Source organism: Mytilus trossulus, chromosome 8, assembly GCF_036588685.1.
Source record: "Mytilus trossulus isolate FHL-02 chromosome 8, PNRI_Mtr1.1.1.hap1, whole genome shotgun sequence".
NCBI lineage: Eukaryota > Metazoa > Mollusca > Bivalvia > Mytilida > Mytilidae > Mytilus > Mytilus trossulus.
Genome location: NC_086380.1, coordinates 44,345,762 through 44,363,905, shown reverse-complemented (window position 1 = coordinate 44,363,905; position 18,144 = coordinate 44,345,762). Strand labels below are relative to the sequence as shown.

The 18,144-nt window shown below is 31.9% G+C and overlaps 2 protein-coding genes across 2 annotated transcripts; one reads left to right on the top strand and one right to left on the bottom strand.

Moving 5' to 3' along the window:
* The first annotated feature begins 2,675 nt into the window (after positions 1 to 2,675).
* On the top strand, positions 2,676 to 7,351 carry LOC134727698 (cytochrome P450 2F5-like). Its single transcript, XM_063592079.1, has 4 exons — positions 2,676 to 3,264; positions 4,817 to 5,042; positions 5,963 to 5,976; positions 7,173 to 7,351. The coding sequence occupies exons 1-4, from the start codon at positions 2,910 to 2,912 to the stop codon at positions 7,349 to 7,351; spliced, it is 774 nt and encodes a 257-aa protein (XP_063448149.1). The 5' UTR covers positions 2,676 to 2,909.
* Positions 7,352 to 10,810: 3,459 nt separating this feature from the next.
* LOC134727696 (uncharacterized) lies at positions 10,811 to 11,908 on the bottom strand. The gene has a single exon (XM_063592078.1). The coding sequence runs from the start codon at positions 11,906 to 11,908 to the stop codon at positions 10,811 to 10,813; it is 1,098 nt and encodes a 365-aa protein (XP_063448148.1).
* Positions 11,909 to 18,144: the final 6,236 nt, after the last annotated feature.

Genomic DNA, 18,144 nt, shown 5'->3' with positions numbered 1-18,144 from the left:
CGACGTCATAGGTTAAATAGCGATAAAAAGCTTATCATTAGTCATCTCAACTCGATTGCCTTTCTCGCTTTTGCTGTCTTGGCTCAAGCGAGAAAATCAATCTCGTCGACATGATAAAAGATAATCTATAAATAGATACACAGCAGCATAAAAAACTACAGATTTTTTTGTCTCTAATATCTGTTGCTGTATTTCACCAGAAAATTCCATACAGCAACATGAGAAACTTCAGAAAATTTGGCCCTCTAATATCTGTAGCTGTACTTCACAGAAAATTACACAGCCGTATAGGTAACTACATGATATAGACTGATGAAAGTGCTATAAAGCTGCCCTGCATTAAACACCAATAATTATATTATCATACTTGCCAACTTTTCAAAATGCCCATGGGTCTTTTACATGCAAGATGGCTCTTTAATAGTTCTAAAAAAACCTTCAAGGGGCTTCAAATGCTTCTTTATGTTGTTTTTTTTGTCTTCTTCAGACTTTTTAACACCTATTGCCATTGTAAAATTAACTCTTGTTTAAAATTGTGGACAAATATGCTCTTATGAAACTTTCATTTTGGAGCTGTTTCATGGGGGAAATCCCCCGCAAATAGTGACAGTTGGTAGGTATTTAATATACACGTGTTTTGTCTATTTCATATCTCGATTTACACCTAGAATTTAAATGAGTAGGTCGGTTTAAAACTGTCACTGACAAAAGCAAGGACTTAAATTTTGCCATTGTGAAGTTCTCATTTTTAAAAACCAACATTCCATCAGCTCCTGCATATGACTTGCTACAATATCCCATGTTATGTACAATGAGTTTATTGAAAATTGGCCCATAGTGGGAAAGTTGAAGTAACGAAAATCTAGATAGATATGAAATAAGGAACCCTCCGTTTTGGGAGTAACAACTATGTCAAGGTCATATAGATGAAAATGTGGTCAGATCAGTGTTTCTACAGATGCCAACTAAAGAACCTTACTTGGGATTTGAGCCAAACTTGTGAGTTGGTCACATTATACTTAGAGAAGATCAGAGAACGATTTCTTTATCAAAACCTCAAGAGTTATTCCGGGTGGGAATAAATCGTAGATAATGATTTGCTTATGACAACTAATTTGAGCTGGGAACAGTATGTCAATATATATGTTCCTGATTTGAGCAATACCGTTAGGGTGCATCAGGACTTGAATCAATTGTGCATGAGTGTAGTCGAGAGGCTTTTTTTAGTTGGTAATGAACTAATTTTTTTCACGAAACTTGACTCTTCTAAATGTTATCTCTATGGTTAACTTAAATAAGGCTAAAGATAAGAAATGACGAATATAAAATATATAGAAAGCTAAGCCTTAAGTTATAAAGTATAGGAATGTTAAATGGGGAATTTGGATTGGACAGAGATGTCTCGTATTTATAAAATGCAATAATAAGTGTCTATAATATGAGCGACTTTTCCTAAACGGAACTGCACAATCAGAGATGATTACTAGAAAGAGGATACAAACGCAATGAACTAATGACGAAACTATACACACGTAGTACAGCAATGCACAGAATATTCACGATAAACGAACAAGACTGTGTAAATACATGTACTTCATTCGAATGAACTTTCAGGATCGCTGAAAGAGAGGTCAAGCATTGCCTATTGCAAGACTTTGCAACAATCGTAGTTTAAAGAAATATATTAAATTGTTGTTTTAAAAATGAAGGCAATACAATGCCACATGTCGGAAAGTGTAAATACAGGATCTGCTTACCATTTTGGAGCACCTGAGTTCACCACTGGTTATAGGAATGGTGGGCTCTGTTTTTTTTTTTAATTTTCTATGTTGACTTGTGTTTTGTGTTAGTTTTTTTTGTCGTGTTTCGATTGTTTTAATAGGATTTTCAGTTGTTTTTATGTGTTTTAATATCCCTTGATATCTTTCGCTCCCAAATTTAGCTTACCTGAAGTGCCAAGTGAGCTTTTCCCATCACTTTGCGTCCGTCGTCGTCGGTCGCCGTTAACTTTTACAAAAATCTTCTCCTCTGAAACTACTGGGCCAAATTTAACAAAACTTGGCCACAATCATCATTGGGGTATCTAGTTTAAAAAATGTGTCCAATGACCCGGTCAACCAACCAAGATGGCCACCATGGCTAAAAATAGAACATAGGGGTAAAATGCAGTTTTTGGTCTATAACTCAAAAACCAAAGCATTTAGTCCAAATGTGTGGCGTGATCCGGCCAACAAACCAAGATTGTTGTAAATAACAATAAATGTTGGCAAAGTAAGATCTACAAATAAGTCAACATGACCGAATTTGCCAGTTGACCCCTTGAGGAGTTATTGCCCTTTATAGTCATGTTTAAAACATTTTTTCGTAAATCTTAGTAATCTTTTACAAAAATCTTCTCTGAAACTACTGGGCCAAGTTAATTACAGATAGAGATAATTGTAAACAGCTAGAATGTTCAGTAAAGTAAGATGTACAAACACATCAGCTTCACCAAAACACAATTTTGTCATGAATTCATCTTCGTCCTAAATTTTGTTTAATATTCACATAGACCAAGGTGAGCGACACAGGCTCTTTAGAGCCTCTAGTTATTAAGTCCTTGTAATATACTCTATTATAATTACTTCCATAATTCCATATCATTACTTAATTCGGTCAACACGGTCAATGTTGACATTATAATAGCGCATGGGTTTGCATCACATTTCATACGAGGCAAGGTCAACACGGATCAAACCATTAATTTACCTTCATACACATGATCTACTTGTATGAATAAATACGATCTTTAGTTTTAATTCGGCTGTTGATTTATATTACACACTCTTGTTATATTTATTAAAACTCGTGTACTTTTAGTGTCCTATTAGGCTAAGCGTGATATTGTGAACTGTAACATATGGTACAAAATGGATTGTTGTTCATCAAATACTTATCTTGTTTATGGACTGATAGCTATACTGAGCTACATTATATATAATTACATTAAGGGATGGCAGACAGGGTCGAAATTGCCACCCGGGCCACCTCCTTGTCCTATATTTGGAAACAAAATACTGTTCAAAAAGGATCCACTGGGATATAAACGTTTGACCGAGTTATCTAAACAATATGGAAGTGTTTATCGTTTATACTGCGGTTCGACTATAATTGTGTTTCTAAACGGATATGATGCGATACATGAAGCGTTTGTTAAACAGGCAGCTGTATTTACAGACCGACCTCAACTGTTTGCTCCACTCATTGGTGTGTCTAAAGGAACAGGTATGTAAAAAGAAGAGTATTTTATAGCCATCATTTTGGCTTTTTTTTTTTGTTAAAATGAGTATAGAAATATATACACGGTTACCTGTTCAGGAATAATATTTCCAATAATGATAAGAATAAATGGTTGATAATTTGGATGAGAAGCATGAATAATACACGCATGTCAAAATGTATGTCACATGCTGTATCAGCTTGAAAAGGATCAATTCAGTTTAGCTAGAGGGCAGATATTGATTGATGGTTTGTACATGTGTTACCTTGTATTGTTCAGTTCATCGCATATTTAAATTTGAATTCCAGGGGGTTTGGTAAAAAAACGAAAAAACACTCATATTCGTCTGTGTTTCTATACAACAGGAACGACCAAAGACGACTTTATTTGGAAGCCAAGGTTGTATATGAACGATCAAGGATTTGTATAGTTAGACTATACAAATCCTTGGAATGATCAACCGAAACATTAGAAGAGCGTTTAACGTTATGACCAAAATTAAATGACAGAAATAAACTAAAATAATTTAAGGTCAACTTTGCCCAATGGATTTGAAAACTTGGTCTCTTAAACAATTCTAGATTAATGGACGTACTAAGAAGGGTTGTTATAAATCATGTCAGGTATTGATATTCTACCAGTAGAGGTAATGACCTATAAAAAAGAAGATGTGGTATGATTGTCAATGAGACAAATATCCACAAAAGATCAAAATGACACAAACATTAACAACTATAGGTCACCGTACGGCCTTCAACATTGAGCAAAGCCCATACCGCATAGTCAGCTATAAAAGGCCCCGATAGTTCTGTACAAAATAAAAATATCACTACTATATATATATTCGTTACAGGTTATGCGGTATACATCGCATGTTGGAAAGCAAATAACGATGGCTCTACATTAAATATTCAAACAGCAGTATCAACAGATACATATACATAATATATTGTACCGGTATCACATATGATTAATAATTAACGAGATATCAAATTAACTTTATTTAACAAAATTGCGGTTCTTTATGATTTAAATGTTTTAGCTGTGTTAATTTTTTGTATTCTTGTCTTCCATTTTTGATAATGTGCTTTGTCTATATGTCTTTTTGTGTTTCTATGTTGACACATTTGTTTGTTTTTTATAGTTATTAAGATTATAACACAATTTTGACTGCTATTCTCCTATTTTTGACATTTTTTCCTATTATTTGTGATTGTTTTGTTCACACATTGTTGTCTAGATAATGAATTTTTAATGCGACTGTCATACAGTGAGAGGTTTAGCAAGCTATAAAACTAGGTTTAATCCACCATTTTCTACATAAGAAAATGGTGTACAAAGTCAGGAATTAGACAGTTATTATCCATTCGTTTATTGTGTTTGAGCTTTTGATTTTGAGATTTGATAAGAGACTTTCCGTTAAATTTTCCTCGGAGTACGGTATTTGTGTAATTATACGTTTTATCATAAATTTATGTCAGATGGAAATTTAAACAATCAAACATGGAAAATGCCTACAATAATTTTTTTCCTTAATTGTACTTTTATATCATAAAGGTATAACATACAACAGTGACCACAACTGGAAAACTCTACGACGTTTCACCCTTCAGGCATTGAGGGATTTTGGAGTGGGGAAGAAATCTTTGGAGGAACAAATTGTGGAAGAGGTTGATGTCGTCTCTGACACTTTAAAGGCCAGCAATGGGGAACCTATTCGAGTCAAACCTCTCCTCTTGTCAGCTGCCACCAATATTATTTGTAGTGTCATGTTTGGAGAGAGGTAATCATTTAAAACTATCACCTGTAAATTAATTTATCATTATTTTTTTTCAACAACTCCTCTTAGATTTAAGTAACAGTTATTGAGAATACGTTGTTTTGAATGTTGTTTCATGAGTATTTGCTTTGATTACAATTTGCCTACCCTTCTGGTGTACCTTCGATAATAAGAAAATGTCGGTTCAAGTCAAGAATATGTCAGTTGTCAGGGGCGTAGCTAGAAAGAAACGATGTGCAAGCACACACTGCCGAGGCGAAAAATTTTTGGGACCCTTTTATGCAGGAAAAAGTTTTTTTTCTTCGGTTTTCTGTCATAGGACAATTGAAAGAGGAGCTACATGTAGATAGGACTTATAAACAATTTATGAATGTAAAACTATTCATAACGCTTCTGAATAAAGTTAATCATGGTTAATTGAAAACATAAACTACACATTTTTCTCATACAGAATTTACTCAAAATTGTCCAAAATCTGCTCTTCGGGTCTAGGCAGAAACGAGCTTCTCTATTTATTTGTCAATATTCACACTGAAATCTCGTTGAATATGCAGTAATGCTAGCGATGATAACCTGTCATTGTTCATTGTTGATCGTACATTAGATTTCAACAGACGTAGTACACTGATAGATCACCACGATAGCACTCGCGAGATGTTATAAACCAGTGTACGTGTTTGCCATCGAGCGACCTCCCAATTGAATTCGTCAAAATTACATACCAGGTCAGTTTCGTATGTCTCAGACAATGTTGAGATTTGTTCGTTTGTTATATTTCCTACAACACGAGGAAGCAGATACGGCACAAAGAAGCGACTTTCTGATAATACCAGACGCGACTCCACTCTCCAGTTCCATTATCATATGGTCTATAAACGCAAAATAAAATGAGACTTTCCACTACTTTTTTGGCGTGTTTGCAGGATGAGTGGCTCTGGTAGTTCCTCGAACACATCGCCGTGGCATAATGTAAAATGTGCTCCGTGTTTGCAGGATGAGTGGCTCTGGTAGTCCCTCGAACACATAACCGTGGCATAATTTCAACGATATGCTCCGAAACTAAATGTATTAGACTGAGTATAACAAATTCATATCTTGTAAAAGATACAAGTTACAGTGTCCGATTTTGTCATGCATGATCTCCAATAAAACTTCTATTTTTAAACCAAATGCCGTTATTTAATGACATTTCATCGATCAAAATAGTGACAACATATGTTTCCTTTAAAATTTGATTTATAAATTTTTAATTTTGCAATAATTTTTTTTGCATGCCGAACCGATGTGCACGCAACTGCGTGTTGGCGTATAGGGAGCTACGCGCCTGATTAATTGGCAAATTCCATTTCCCTGGAAAATATTTGTCTTCGCCCCTCAGTCACAGTCTAATGACTTTGAACCTTATCTTATTTTACATGCATTAGTCTGTGATTAGATCAGTTTAAGATGAACTGCTAATTTTAAGTCAATGATATTTAGTATGCAAATTCATTTGAATTTGCAAGTATCGTTTCCATGGAAATTATATAGCCCCACCCCTTCTTCGTGGTACATTGACTTTGAAACTTTTACATAGTTTACAAGTTAATGTTATTATTTAGGATTGGAAACGACTTATAAGAGGTCAATGATATTTGGAATGCAGTTGTATCAGCATTGGCAAATCTCATTTACATGAAGATTGTTTAGTCATGTTACTCAGTCATGGTTCATTGACTTTGAATATTTGCATAACTTGTGTAAGATGTTACAGTATTGCTATTTTGATTTCAATATTTGCATCATCAAAATTACAAAAAGGCGATACATATCTCTGTGATAATAGTTTATATTTTTAGGAGTAACGCCCCTTTAGTTCATTTCCTTCAATATTCTACTGCAACAGTTTGTCATTGCAACTTCTCTGAAACCACACAACAGAATTTCATGAAACTCTGTAGATAAAAGGACATACTATGGAAATAATAAGGACATACTATGAAGATATGCATATCGACAGGAAATTATGATTCATTTTATTTCTTATACAATATTTTTTCTGAACAGTAATTTTATTATCTATCCAGTGAAAATGAGGGGACGTGGGGTATCTGAGCGCACCCACTAAAATTCTTTAATTATTATCTATTACAGGTCCAAGATTTTGTATTGGAGAGCCCCTTGCAAGAATGGAACTGTTTTTATTCTTCGCCAACCTATTACAACAGTTCTCATTTACCCCTACAGATGAGAATGATCTCCCTTCACTTGATGGTATTCAAGCTTTAACATTGACTGCCTTGCCTTACCAACTGGTGGCAAATCCTAGATAATGATTAACTTTGATAGACTACATAATTAAAAGTCTATGTACTTTATCATTTTAAATAGTATATTTATCAACAATACAATACATTGATTTTATGTGCCTTCATTCAGCAATCTAATTAAAATATTGATCTCTGATTACGTTATACTACATACATATGATGTAGTATAACGTAATCAGAGATCAATTTTTTAATAAGATTGTCATTCGAGCAGAATAGTTACTTTTTTTTAAATCGTAACAATGAAACAAAATATATACTACTATCAAAACACGATTTCAATATTTTAAAAGTAGATTCGAACCTTCAACATGCATGTAACCATGCACCATGAATCTGATGTACAGTAGTTATCGTTTGTTTATGTAATTTATACATTAGCCATATTTGGCACAACTTTTTGGTTTTTTGGATCTTCAATGCTCTTCCACTTTTTACTTGTTTGGCTTTAGAAATATTTTGATATGACTTATGAGTCTTATGTACACGAAACGTACCTTTGGCGTACTAAATTATAATCCTGGTACCTTTGATAACTATTATACCTGTTTCTCGTTTCTCGTTTTCTTATAATGATTAGACCGTTGATTTTCCCGTTTAAATGGTTTTACACTAATAATTTATAGTTTTTTTAAGGCTCCGTGTTGAAGGGTGTACCCTGATCTATAATGGTTTACTTTTTTTTTAAATTTTGTTAGTTGAATGGAGAGTTGTTTCATTGGCACTCATACCACATCTTCCTATATCTATGTAAACATTTATTGGAAAAAGAATTGCATATAATATACTGATGGATAAAATACCAAGCGACAGCGATATGGATCCCCTTGAAACACACACACAATACAATATTGAAAACATTTAAATTTCATGGCTGACAAATAACTATTGCTCACAGAATGTACACCAAGGTTGATTAAAACAGAACCGAAGAATAACAGCTTTTTCTTAATATTTCCAAGCTAAGAAATCCGTTTTGTACAATCAAAAGTTTAACCGATTGATTATACTGTTTAGTATCAACAAGATGGTTTGATAACTTGTTAACATATTTTGTATAAATTTTAGGTACATGTATAAAGTGAGGATAAAGACTTCAGTTGATGATCACCTAAAAACTACTCAATCGGCGTCTTTTATCTTGTTGTATTTCATTCTATTGAAAAGAAAGAGTGGGAAGAAACAAAATGAACAGAAATCAAAATTTTCTAAAATCTCTTGTTTCGAGAATAAACAACTTTGTCAAATGTTAACGACCTGAATAACTCTAAGATCGATTGGAAATTGTCTATCGGATAAAGGCCATAGGAAAAAAATGTAACTGAAACATTCTGTCCGTTTCATATACTACCAACAATTCCCTGTTTTGAACCTTTCCTATTAATAAATCTCGGCCAGCTCGACTTTTTTTAAATACAATTTTGCCAAAACGTTCGTGTAATATTTGTGGCGGAGTAACACTATCTTTATCACTATTTTCCTTATTAATAATCGTTCCGTTATCTTTATCTATAACTGTTCTATTGTGTTTTAGAACTTCTTTCCACAAACGTTTAATAACAGGAAGCCACGGTACATACAGCTGGTCCGTATGACCAGTCCGTATAAAGATTTCATATGGCCAGTCCGTATGAAAAAAAATAGTACCCGGGTCAAACAGCGGTATTAAACGTAATATTATAATTAATATGAAATGATCTTTTAAATTTAATATTAGCTTGCCAATTGAATAATAAGAAGTGTAAAATTATCTCTCGTAACATTCGGGTTATTTTACTCATTCTATATGACATTTCTACGTCATTGAATCGTTCAATTAATAAATTATTTTTTTCAATGTTGAATTTGATAAGAGATATAAATTGAGTTTTTAAAATTAATTGAGATTATTCCTTATCACACAAGAGTGCACAAATTGGAATGCCTCGCCTTTTTTTACTGATCATTGATATTATGTTGATAGTCCTAAATATAAAGCTTAATAACAACTGTTACATAAACTTATAAACATTGACCAATGAACCATAAAAATGAGGTCATGGTCAGATAAACCATGCAAGGCAGACATGCACAGCTAACAATTCTTCCACACAACAAATATAGTTGACCTATTGCTTATAGTTTAAGAAAAACAGACCAAAACACAAAAATTTAACACCGAGCAATGAACCTTAAAAATGAGATCAATGCGGTCAAATAAAACCTGTGCGACTGACATAAAGATCATAATATATGTCCATACACCAAATATAGTTGACCTATTACTTACAGTATAAGAAAAAAGACCAAAACTCAAAAATATACTTTGACCACTGAACCACGAAAATGAGGTCAAGGTCAGATAGCACATGTCTGTTTAACCTGACACCTTACATTCATTCCATACAACAATTATAGTAGACCTATTACATACAGTATAAGACAAACAGACAAAAACACAAAAACTTAACTATAACCACTGAACCATGGAAATGAGGTCAAGGTCAGACGACACATACCAATTGGACATGTACACCTTATAGTCCTCCCATACACCGAATATATCAGAACTATTGATTATAATATCTGAAATATGGGCTTGACCACCAAAATTTAAGCTTGTTCACTAGCTGGTTTATGAAATGATGTCGAGGTCAGGTGAAAACTGTCTGACGGGCATGAGGACATTGCATGGTATGCACATACCAAATATAGTTATCCTATTACTTATAAGTAGAGAGAATTTAACATTACAAAAAACCTTTACTTTATTTTCAAGTAGTAACTGAACCATGAAAATGAGGTCAATGACGTTGGACATGTGATTGACGGAAACTTCGTAACATGAAGCATACTAGTATATATACATACAAAGTATGAAGCATCCAGGTCTTCAACCTTCTAAAATATAAAACTTGTAAATAGTTAGCTAACACCGCCGCCGCCGGATCACTTTCCATATGTTGAGATTTCTTTCGGAGGCTCAACAAAAATGAGATTTCGTTTACAAAAAATGAGATAAGAGTTATGCTAACATACAAATGCACCACCCACTAATTAGGTCTTTCCATTTTTCCGTGGATCTGTGTTATTTTGTCTCTTGTAGAGAGTTATATCATTGGCAATCATACCACATCTTGTTATATACGCTTTTGAAACTGACTGTTTAACCGAACACTTTTCTGTGTAAGAGTTATCTCCTCCGCAACCTTAAAACAATGCGATACATTTAGTTTTCCGAAATGCTCATTATATCCTCATGATATAACGTTTTAGGTATTTACTAAATTGTTAGTTGAGCCATGTCGTAACATATACATTTTGGTTGCAAAGGTAATCTTACATTAAATTAGAGTCCCCACCTTAACTCCTCTTATATCTAAAATTACGCGAATAGTGATTCACTGACTTAATCGTAGTGATGATATTTAAGATTATAAAAGTCTTAATTATTCTTTTGATTTTAATCTTGTTTAATAGAATTCAAAATAGTTTCTCTGTCATCTTAACAGCGTGAATTTTCCCGCTCTCATTCCCGCTTTCGACACAGCCGATAAGTAAAAATCCTTCACTATCTATACACAGTGCACATGGATCTCTTATATTCATCTCATGAACAATCTGAATTGCAACTAGAGTTCCTCTCGAATTTAAGGCAAGTAAAGCGTCGTTTTCTTTGTCACACAACACGATGTTATCACTTGGAGTGACAACCATTGATGTTGGACGGAAAAATTCAAAACTGTTTGGACCATAATAAGTAAATTTCAGGAAACCACTTCTATCAATTGCTACTATTTTCCCATTGTGGTTACTGTCAGTCCAATCAAGGATATAAATGATATTTTGGGAATTTGTTCGGATACGTGATGGGTACGCAAATAATCTTTTTCTCTTTACGTCGAATTCGAAAGTATTTTTTTTCCTGTAATCGCTTCCAAAAACAACAACTTGCCGCACGGAGAAATCATGTATTGGGAATGGACAACCTTCTTCACGTAAACCACATATCAGTTCGTTGTCCTCGTTTAAGTGTAAAGCAAGTAACCGCATCGGTTTAGGATCTAAAACAGTTTTAATTTCTCCAGACGGTAATAACATGCGTATGGGACTATCAGGTACACGAGACACGTTAGTAAAAACAACATTCCCTTTTTTGTTTAAGGCAATGTCAAATATAGGTTCATCAAGGGACATCAATGTTCGAATTGAAGCTTTCAGCATTTTCACCTTAATAAGTTTTTCTTGTGTTGGAATGTTTGCAAGAATGTACACAATGTCATCATCTGTGCATAACAAGTTATGTACTGGTACAGTAGTTGTATAAGAATTGAAAATTGATGAAATGACTTCAGATGAAACCCCCGTGGAAGCAGATGTATCCTCACCAACATTGTCAAAGGATAACACTTCATGATCCTTTGTTGATTTAATTCTTTCATGGATGTTATCCTTACAAGAATTACACATCATTATATCGCACTCCTCGCATTTCCATTTGATTTTGTTTCCGTTACAAAAATGACAAGAAATTGGTATCTGTGCCTTTCTTATACTTGCAGATGTCACTGGTGTCGCCATATTCCCTAACATCCGAAGTCACATGTGTTACTTCCTTGTTACCTGTATTTTTTTGTTAATATGTGATAGCGGGTCATCGATTTTATATCATATTCTGTAGTGTGGAAAGAATTTAAATAATAAATACAAGTTCTATGTATACAAAATTAAAATACCAAACAAACGAAACATCGAAGGACCCCTTTTAAGGAGTAATAGCTTTAGATGACCATATCTGATTAATTTGCTAATACTTATCTATCAAAAACTTTTTCAAAGATCTTCTGCTCTAAAACCACTGACCCATTTTTATGGCAAGCCAAAGTGGACAAAAAGAGCTATTTTCTAATATTAGAAAATCATTTTCTAATATTAGAAAATGATTTTCTAATATTAGAAAATCATTTTCTAATATTAAAAAATCATTTTCTAATATTAAAAAAGAAAAAGTCTATTTATTAATATAAGAAAATCATTTTCTAATATTAGAAAATGATTTCTTAATATTAGAAAATGCTTTTTTAATATTAAAAAATCATTTCTTAATATTAGAAAATCCTTTTTTAATATTAGAAAATCATTTTCTAATATTAGAAAATCATTTTCTTATATTAGAAAATCATTTTTTAATATTAGAAATTCATTTTCTAATATTAGAAAATCAAAAGTAATTTCTTATATTAGAAATTCATTTTCTAATATTAATAAATGATTTTTTAATATTAGAAATTCATTTTTTAATATTAGAAATTCATTTTTTAATATTAGAAAATCATTTTTTAATATTAGAAAATCATTTTCTAATATTAGAAAATCATTTATTAATATTAGAAATTCATTTTCTAATATTAGAAAATCAAAAGTAATTTCTTATATTAGAAATTCATTTTCTAATATTAATAAATCATTTTCTAATATTAAAATATCATTTTCTAATATTAGAAAATCATTTTCTAATATTAGAAAATCATTTTCTAATATTAGAAAATCATTTTTTAATATTAGAAAATCATTTTCTAATATTAAAAAATAATGTACTTTTTAATATTAGAAAATGATTTTCTAATATTAAAAATGGTTTTCTAATATTAAAAAATGATTTTCTAATATTAAAAAATGATTTTCTAATATAAAAAATGATTTTCTAATATTAAAAAAGGATTTTCTAATATTAAAAAAGGATTTTCTAATATTAAGAAATGATTTTTTAATATTAAAAAAGCATTTTCTAATATTAAAAAGTACCTTATTTTTTAATATTAGGAAATGATTTTCTAATATTAAAAAATGATTTTCTAATATTAGAAAATGATTTTTTAATATTAGAAAATGATTTTTTAATATTAGAAAATAGCTCTTTTTGTCCACTTTGGCTTGCCATACATTTTCAACCAAACTTTGGTTGAATGGTCATTGCGTAGTATAATGTTTCGGGTTTTTTTCCGGGTTGGTTTATAACGGTGGGTGTCATCCTGGTTTGCCCACTTTTAATTACATGTATATGTAAACATAGGGGGAATTGTTGTTTTAACAATTATAGTTTATTTCTAAATGAAAGTCATAATTTTTACCTTTTATTTTACCTGTAATTTTTATACAAATAATACAATATTCTGCTAATAAATCAATGAAAATCTGCAAAAATATTTTTTATTTTAATATTTTTGAGCAGAAAAATGCAGAATTTGACATTATACCTCTTTTTTTACCTCTTATTTTTTTTAATTAAAGATACTACATTGTATATTCTGCTATTAACTCAAGAAAAATGTACAAAGATATTTTTGTTTTATATATATATAATTTTGAAGGAAAGTGTATTGAAATTGACAAATATAAAAAAGGCAAAAAAGTGTATTACTTTTGTTATATATTAACAAAAAGTTTTAATTGTTGTCACATTCTGAAAAATAATAAATTAAAGAATAATAAATATATTTTTATTATTTAAATAAATACACTGCTCTGAAATTAATATAACAAATGTCAAATTAGTTGTAACAAATAGAATATAACTGCAGCTTAACAAATGCACAATTTGAACAGTAAATCTGTCTCTAAGAGCTCTGAAAGGTAGCATTGTCTTATTTTTAAAACAAATCTGAAGCTAAGTAAGGATACATCGCTAAACAAATTCAGTAACAGCTTCATTTAGAAAGAAATATGAGACAGCAACCAACAACACAGATGGTATTCCCAACTTTATTAAGTGTATTTGTTGAAAGGCACAGAAATGTTGACTACAAACGTATGATAAATAAAATGAAATATCACTTGATTTAAAAGACGAGCCGCAGTATAACCTCTTGTTCCACCCCAACTCGTCGAGAACGTTTTGCAAATTGAAAAAGTTTAGTAGACATTGGGGAAGCTGACAAAATACTTGCTACTACATTATTGACTGATTATGTGACAGAATTCTGGGTTGAAGTATATCGCTTTCTATGGAACACCAAAATTATGATATGACTCCAACATGCCCATCCGTGCTTTATTTATTCCCTATGTAATGTACTTATAAACTTTGATTCATATATCATATAAATTATGTTTGCAATATTTGTATTGCAGTATTTATATCATGAAAATCATTCAGAAACTAAAAAAATGTGAAGACACTTTTATTACTGAATGTCATTCAATTGTTTTGTCTTTAGTTGTATGTTATATTATAATATTGAATTGATATCAAATTATTGAGAGAAAACCTATTTGATTTATTTATTATTTTTCTTTGAAAATCATAATAAAAAGCATGTAAATATAGTAAGAAAACACTGATAAACTATATACCTAAGTTGGAACAGACTATACAATTGTATGCTCATTAAACCTTTTGTCTTTTTTGTTTTCTTTGCTATTAGATAATTGGTAGGATTAAAAGTGGGCAAACCAGGAGTAAACCGTTTATAACATTTACTCCCTGCCTAAAAAAATAAATGAATGTAAAATACATTGTAAGTGTCACTTCTTGAAAACTTTATGTCTAAAGTTAAAATATGATACGGGTTAAAAATGGTCAAAATTTCAATATCTACCCAATTCCATTTTGCACCAACACATCAAATGACTCAAAATAATATTTTTTTAACAGTTATCAAGTTTTTGTCAATTGTCTTAAAACTATAACAGGAAGGTATAAACCACCATGACCACGAATAGCAAAATTTTATAAGCAAATACCATTATTTATCTTGGTGTAATTAGGGGGGAACAGAATTTTGCACCGGTGTTGAAAATTCATACACCCCAAAGCGCAGCCGAAGGGTGTAGGCATTTCCAACAACGGGGTAAAATTCCTTATCCAATATGTTTGCACCCATCAGAATACATTTATTTTTTACTTATTCACCAGTTTTTTTTACTATTATCTTAAAAATAACTACAATAGATGATTAGAAGCTGTGAACAGCACACATAATCAATAGAAAAAGGTCTATAAAAAGGATTATTCATGTCCCAAAACATTACACGATTTCTGTTTGCCTATTATCATGAAAACTATAATTAAAAAAAAAAGTAGAAATCGTGAACAGCAAAGAAGTAAGCTATACAAGATCTACAAAAAAAGTTAATGTTTCTGCAACTAAGTATTACTTCTTACATGTTTTATTGCATTTAAAAGACGATATTTACATCAGATGTGACCTTGAGAGGTCATACCTGTGTTATGCCGGTACCACGATTTCCCGAGAACTACGAGAACAATATAAAATCCAGAAAACAAGTTTATGTATCCCGAGAACAAGATTTTTAATTGTGTTATAGGTGTTTTTATTGTGTTTTTACTAATTTTTACAATAATAAAGAATACTAATAAGAGATAATACTCGTTTTTATTCAATAAAAATGCAATTTTAGGTCAAAAATTCGATTTCTATGTCTTGTATGCAAAATCCTTGTTGAACACAATATGGCGGACATTCTTAAGGTAGACAACTTAAGAAAATCAAAGTATTAGAAGATCTTAGAAGAACTGACAGAAAAGAAAAGTATCAAATGTACTGAAAGAATAGATTTTATTAAAAAAAAATGTTAGAAATTCATGTAAAAACTGACAAAATATAACGTCCGCCATATTGTTTTAAGGAATAAGGAATTTGCCTCATACAAATCTATTTTCTGAAGATTGCGTGTACTTTTATTAATTATGAACGCCATAAACCTTAATCATTGTATGCTGTTACACTTATTTAAGCAAAAAACACATATAATATAACACCATAAAAAAATCTTGTTCTCGGGATATTATGTTGTTCTCGTAGTTTTCGGGAAATCGTGGTACCCTTGTTATGCTGCCGCAGAAATTTCTTGCGCTTTTGACTGATAACCGAACGTATTTCGTATAAATACACGGATTTTATTGAATTCAAAGGGGCGAAAGATACCCAAAGAACAGTCAAACTCATAGATTGAAAATAAACAGACAACGCCATGGCTAAAAATAAAAAAGAGAAACAGACAAATATTAGTATACAAGAATACAACATACTAATCTCAAGACTAAGCAACACGAACCCCACCAACAACTGGGGGTGATCTCTGGTGCTCCGGAAAGGTCAGCAGATCCTGCGCCACACATCGTGTTGCTTGTTTTTTTTTTACAAATCCGGTAAATATTCTTATTCGGTAGGTCACAATCGTGAAAAAGGAAGGATATTGTAGTAAACAAGAGTTATTCGTGGTACTTATGTCTAATAAGTTTGAATAAATGGACACAATATTCACGCTTGATACAGGTCTAACTTTGGATTTTATTAAATTTTTGACACATAATAGCTACAAAGTTTCTTTTTTTAGACAAATATTTTCCGATAACGTCAATGTCGTTCAAACTCTCCCTGGACTTCAGGTATTAAATTAACTAAGATCAGATAATAGGTTTCTGACAAAGAATAACTGTAGTCAGAGAACTTCAACTTGAATTGGTTATATGAATTTATATTTATTTTTTTCCTTTTGTGCAATAAACTATCATGATTTTGTCAATTGACACCCCTCCCCCAGTGGCGGATCCAGAGGGGGGGTTCCGGGGGGTGCGCACCCCCCTTTATTTTTGCCGATCAATGCATTTGTATCGGGACATATGTTTTGCACCCCCCCTTTGCCCTGGGTTAGCACCCCCCTTTCGAAAATTCCTGCATCCGCCCCTGCTCCCCCCCAAAAAATACCCCGTTTGTTTGCTTTTGTGCAATTCACTATGCTGTTGAATGATACCCCCCCCCCCCCCCCCAACAAAAATATTTGATTTTTTTTAATTTCTGAAATCTGAAATGAGAAAAACTGCCCTCTTCCAATTTTTTTCACCTCTCTCCTTCACCTTATTCCCAAAAAAAATTCTTTCCCTCAAGATATGGTCAGTATTTCAATTCAAATTTCTTATGGAGTTTGCAACCATAATTTCCCATTTAAATAAATCAATAAAGTTTTAAAATACAAAAAGACATCCATGGTTAAAATTAATATTAATTAATAGTAACTGCTAAAATTAATTGACAGCTAATCACCTCAAGACAAATATCATTTCTTAATACATTATTTACAATCAGTGTAAGGGAGAAAATCAAACATTTTCTTTTTAAATTGATTTGGATAACTTCCCTTACACTGCTTTTAAATTGTCTCAATTGTCCTTAAACAAAAAAAAACCTTTGTTTCCCCCCCATTTCCGAAATCGTTTAAGCCATAACACCCCAAAGTCAATCTTGACCATCCCTTGTAGTATAGAAACTTGTGGTATAATTTCAGAGATATTCATACACTTCAACACAAGTTATTGTCTGAAAACTACTAAAATGCTTATTTGGACCTTTTTTTGCCTCATAATTCTTAACAGTCGGGACCTTTAGTGGTTATAAACTTTGTGTTAAAATTGTACTGATTTCTATTTACTTATAATAAAGTTTTATATAGATGAGACTGTTGGTTTTCCCGTTTGAATGGTTTTACACTAGTAATTTTGGGGCCCTTTATAGCTTGTTGTTCGGTGTGAGCCAAGGCTCCGTGTTGAAGGCCGTACTTTACTTTTTAAATTGTTATTTGGATGGAGAGTTGTCTCATTGGCACTCACACCACATCTTCCTATATCTATTATCGTCTAGAAACAATCCCTCTTCTGGCAATGCTGACAACGACAATGCCGACGATTACGTGAAGCATTATACGACCATTTTTTTAAAATTTTTGCAGTCGTATCAAAATGTGAGTTAAGTACCTTGTGTTATATTATGGTATATAGGGGGAAAAAAATCTGAAAC

Coding starts and splice junctions, on each gene's coding strand:
- LOC134727696 (XM_063592078.1), bottom strand. CDS start 11,908: ATGGCGACACCAGTGACATCTGCAAGTATAAGAAAGGCACAGATACCA.
- LOC134727698 (XM_063592079.1), top strand. CDS start 2,910: ATGGATTGTTGTTCATCAAATACTTATCTTGTTTATGGACTGATAGCT. Junction 3,265..4,816: donor TGGTGTGTCTAAAGGAACAG/GTATGTAAAAAG, acceptor TATATCATAAAG/GTATAACATACAACAGTGAC.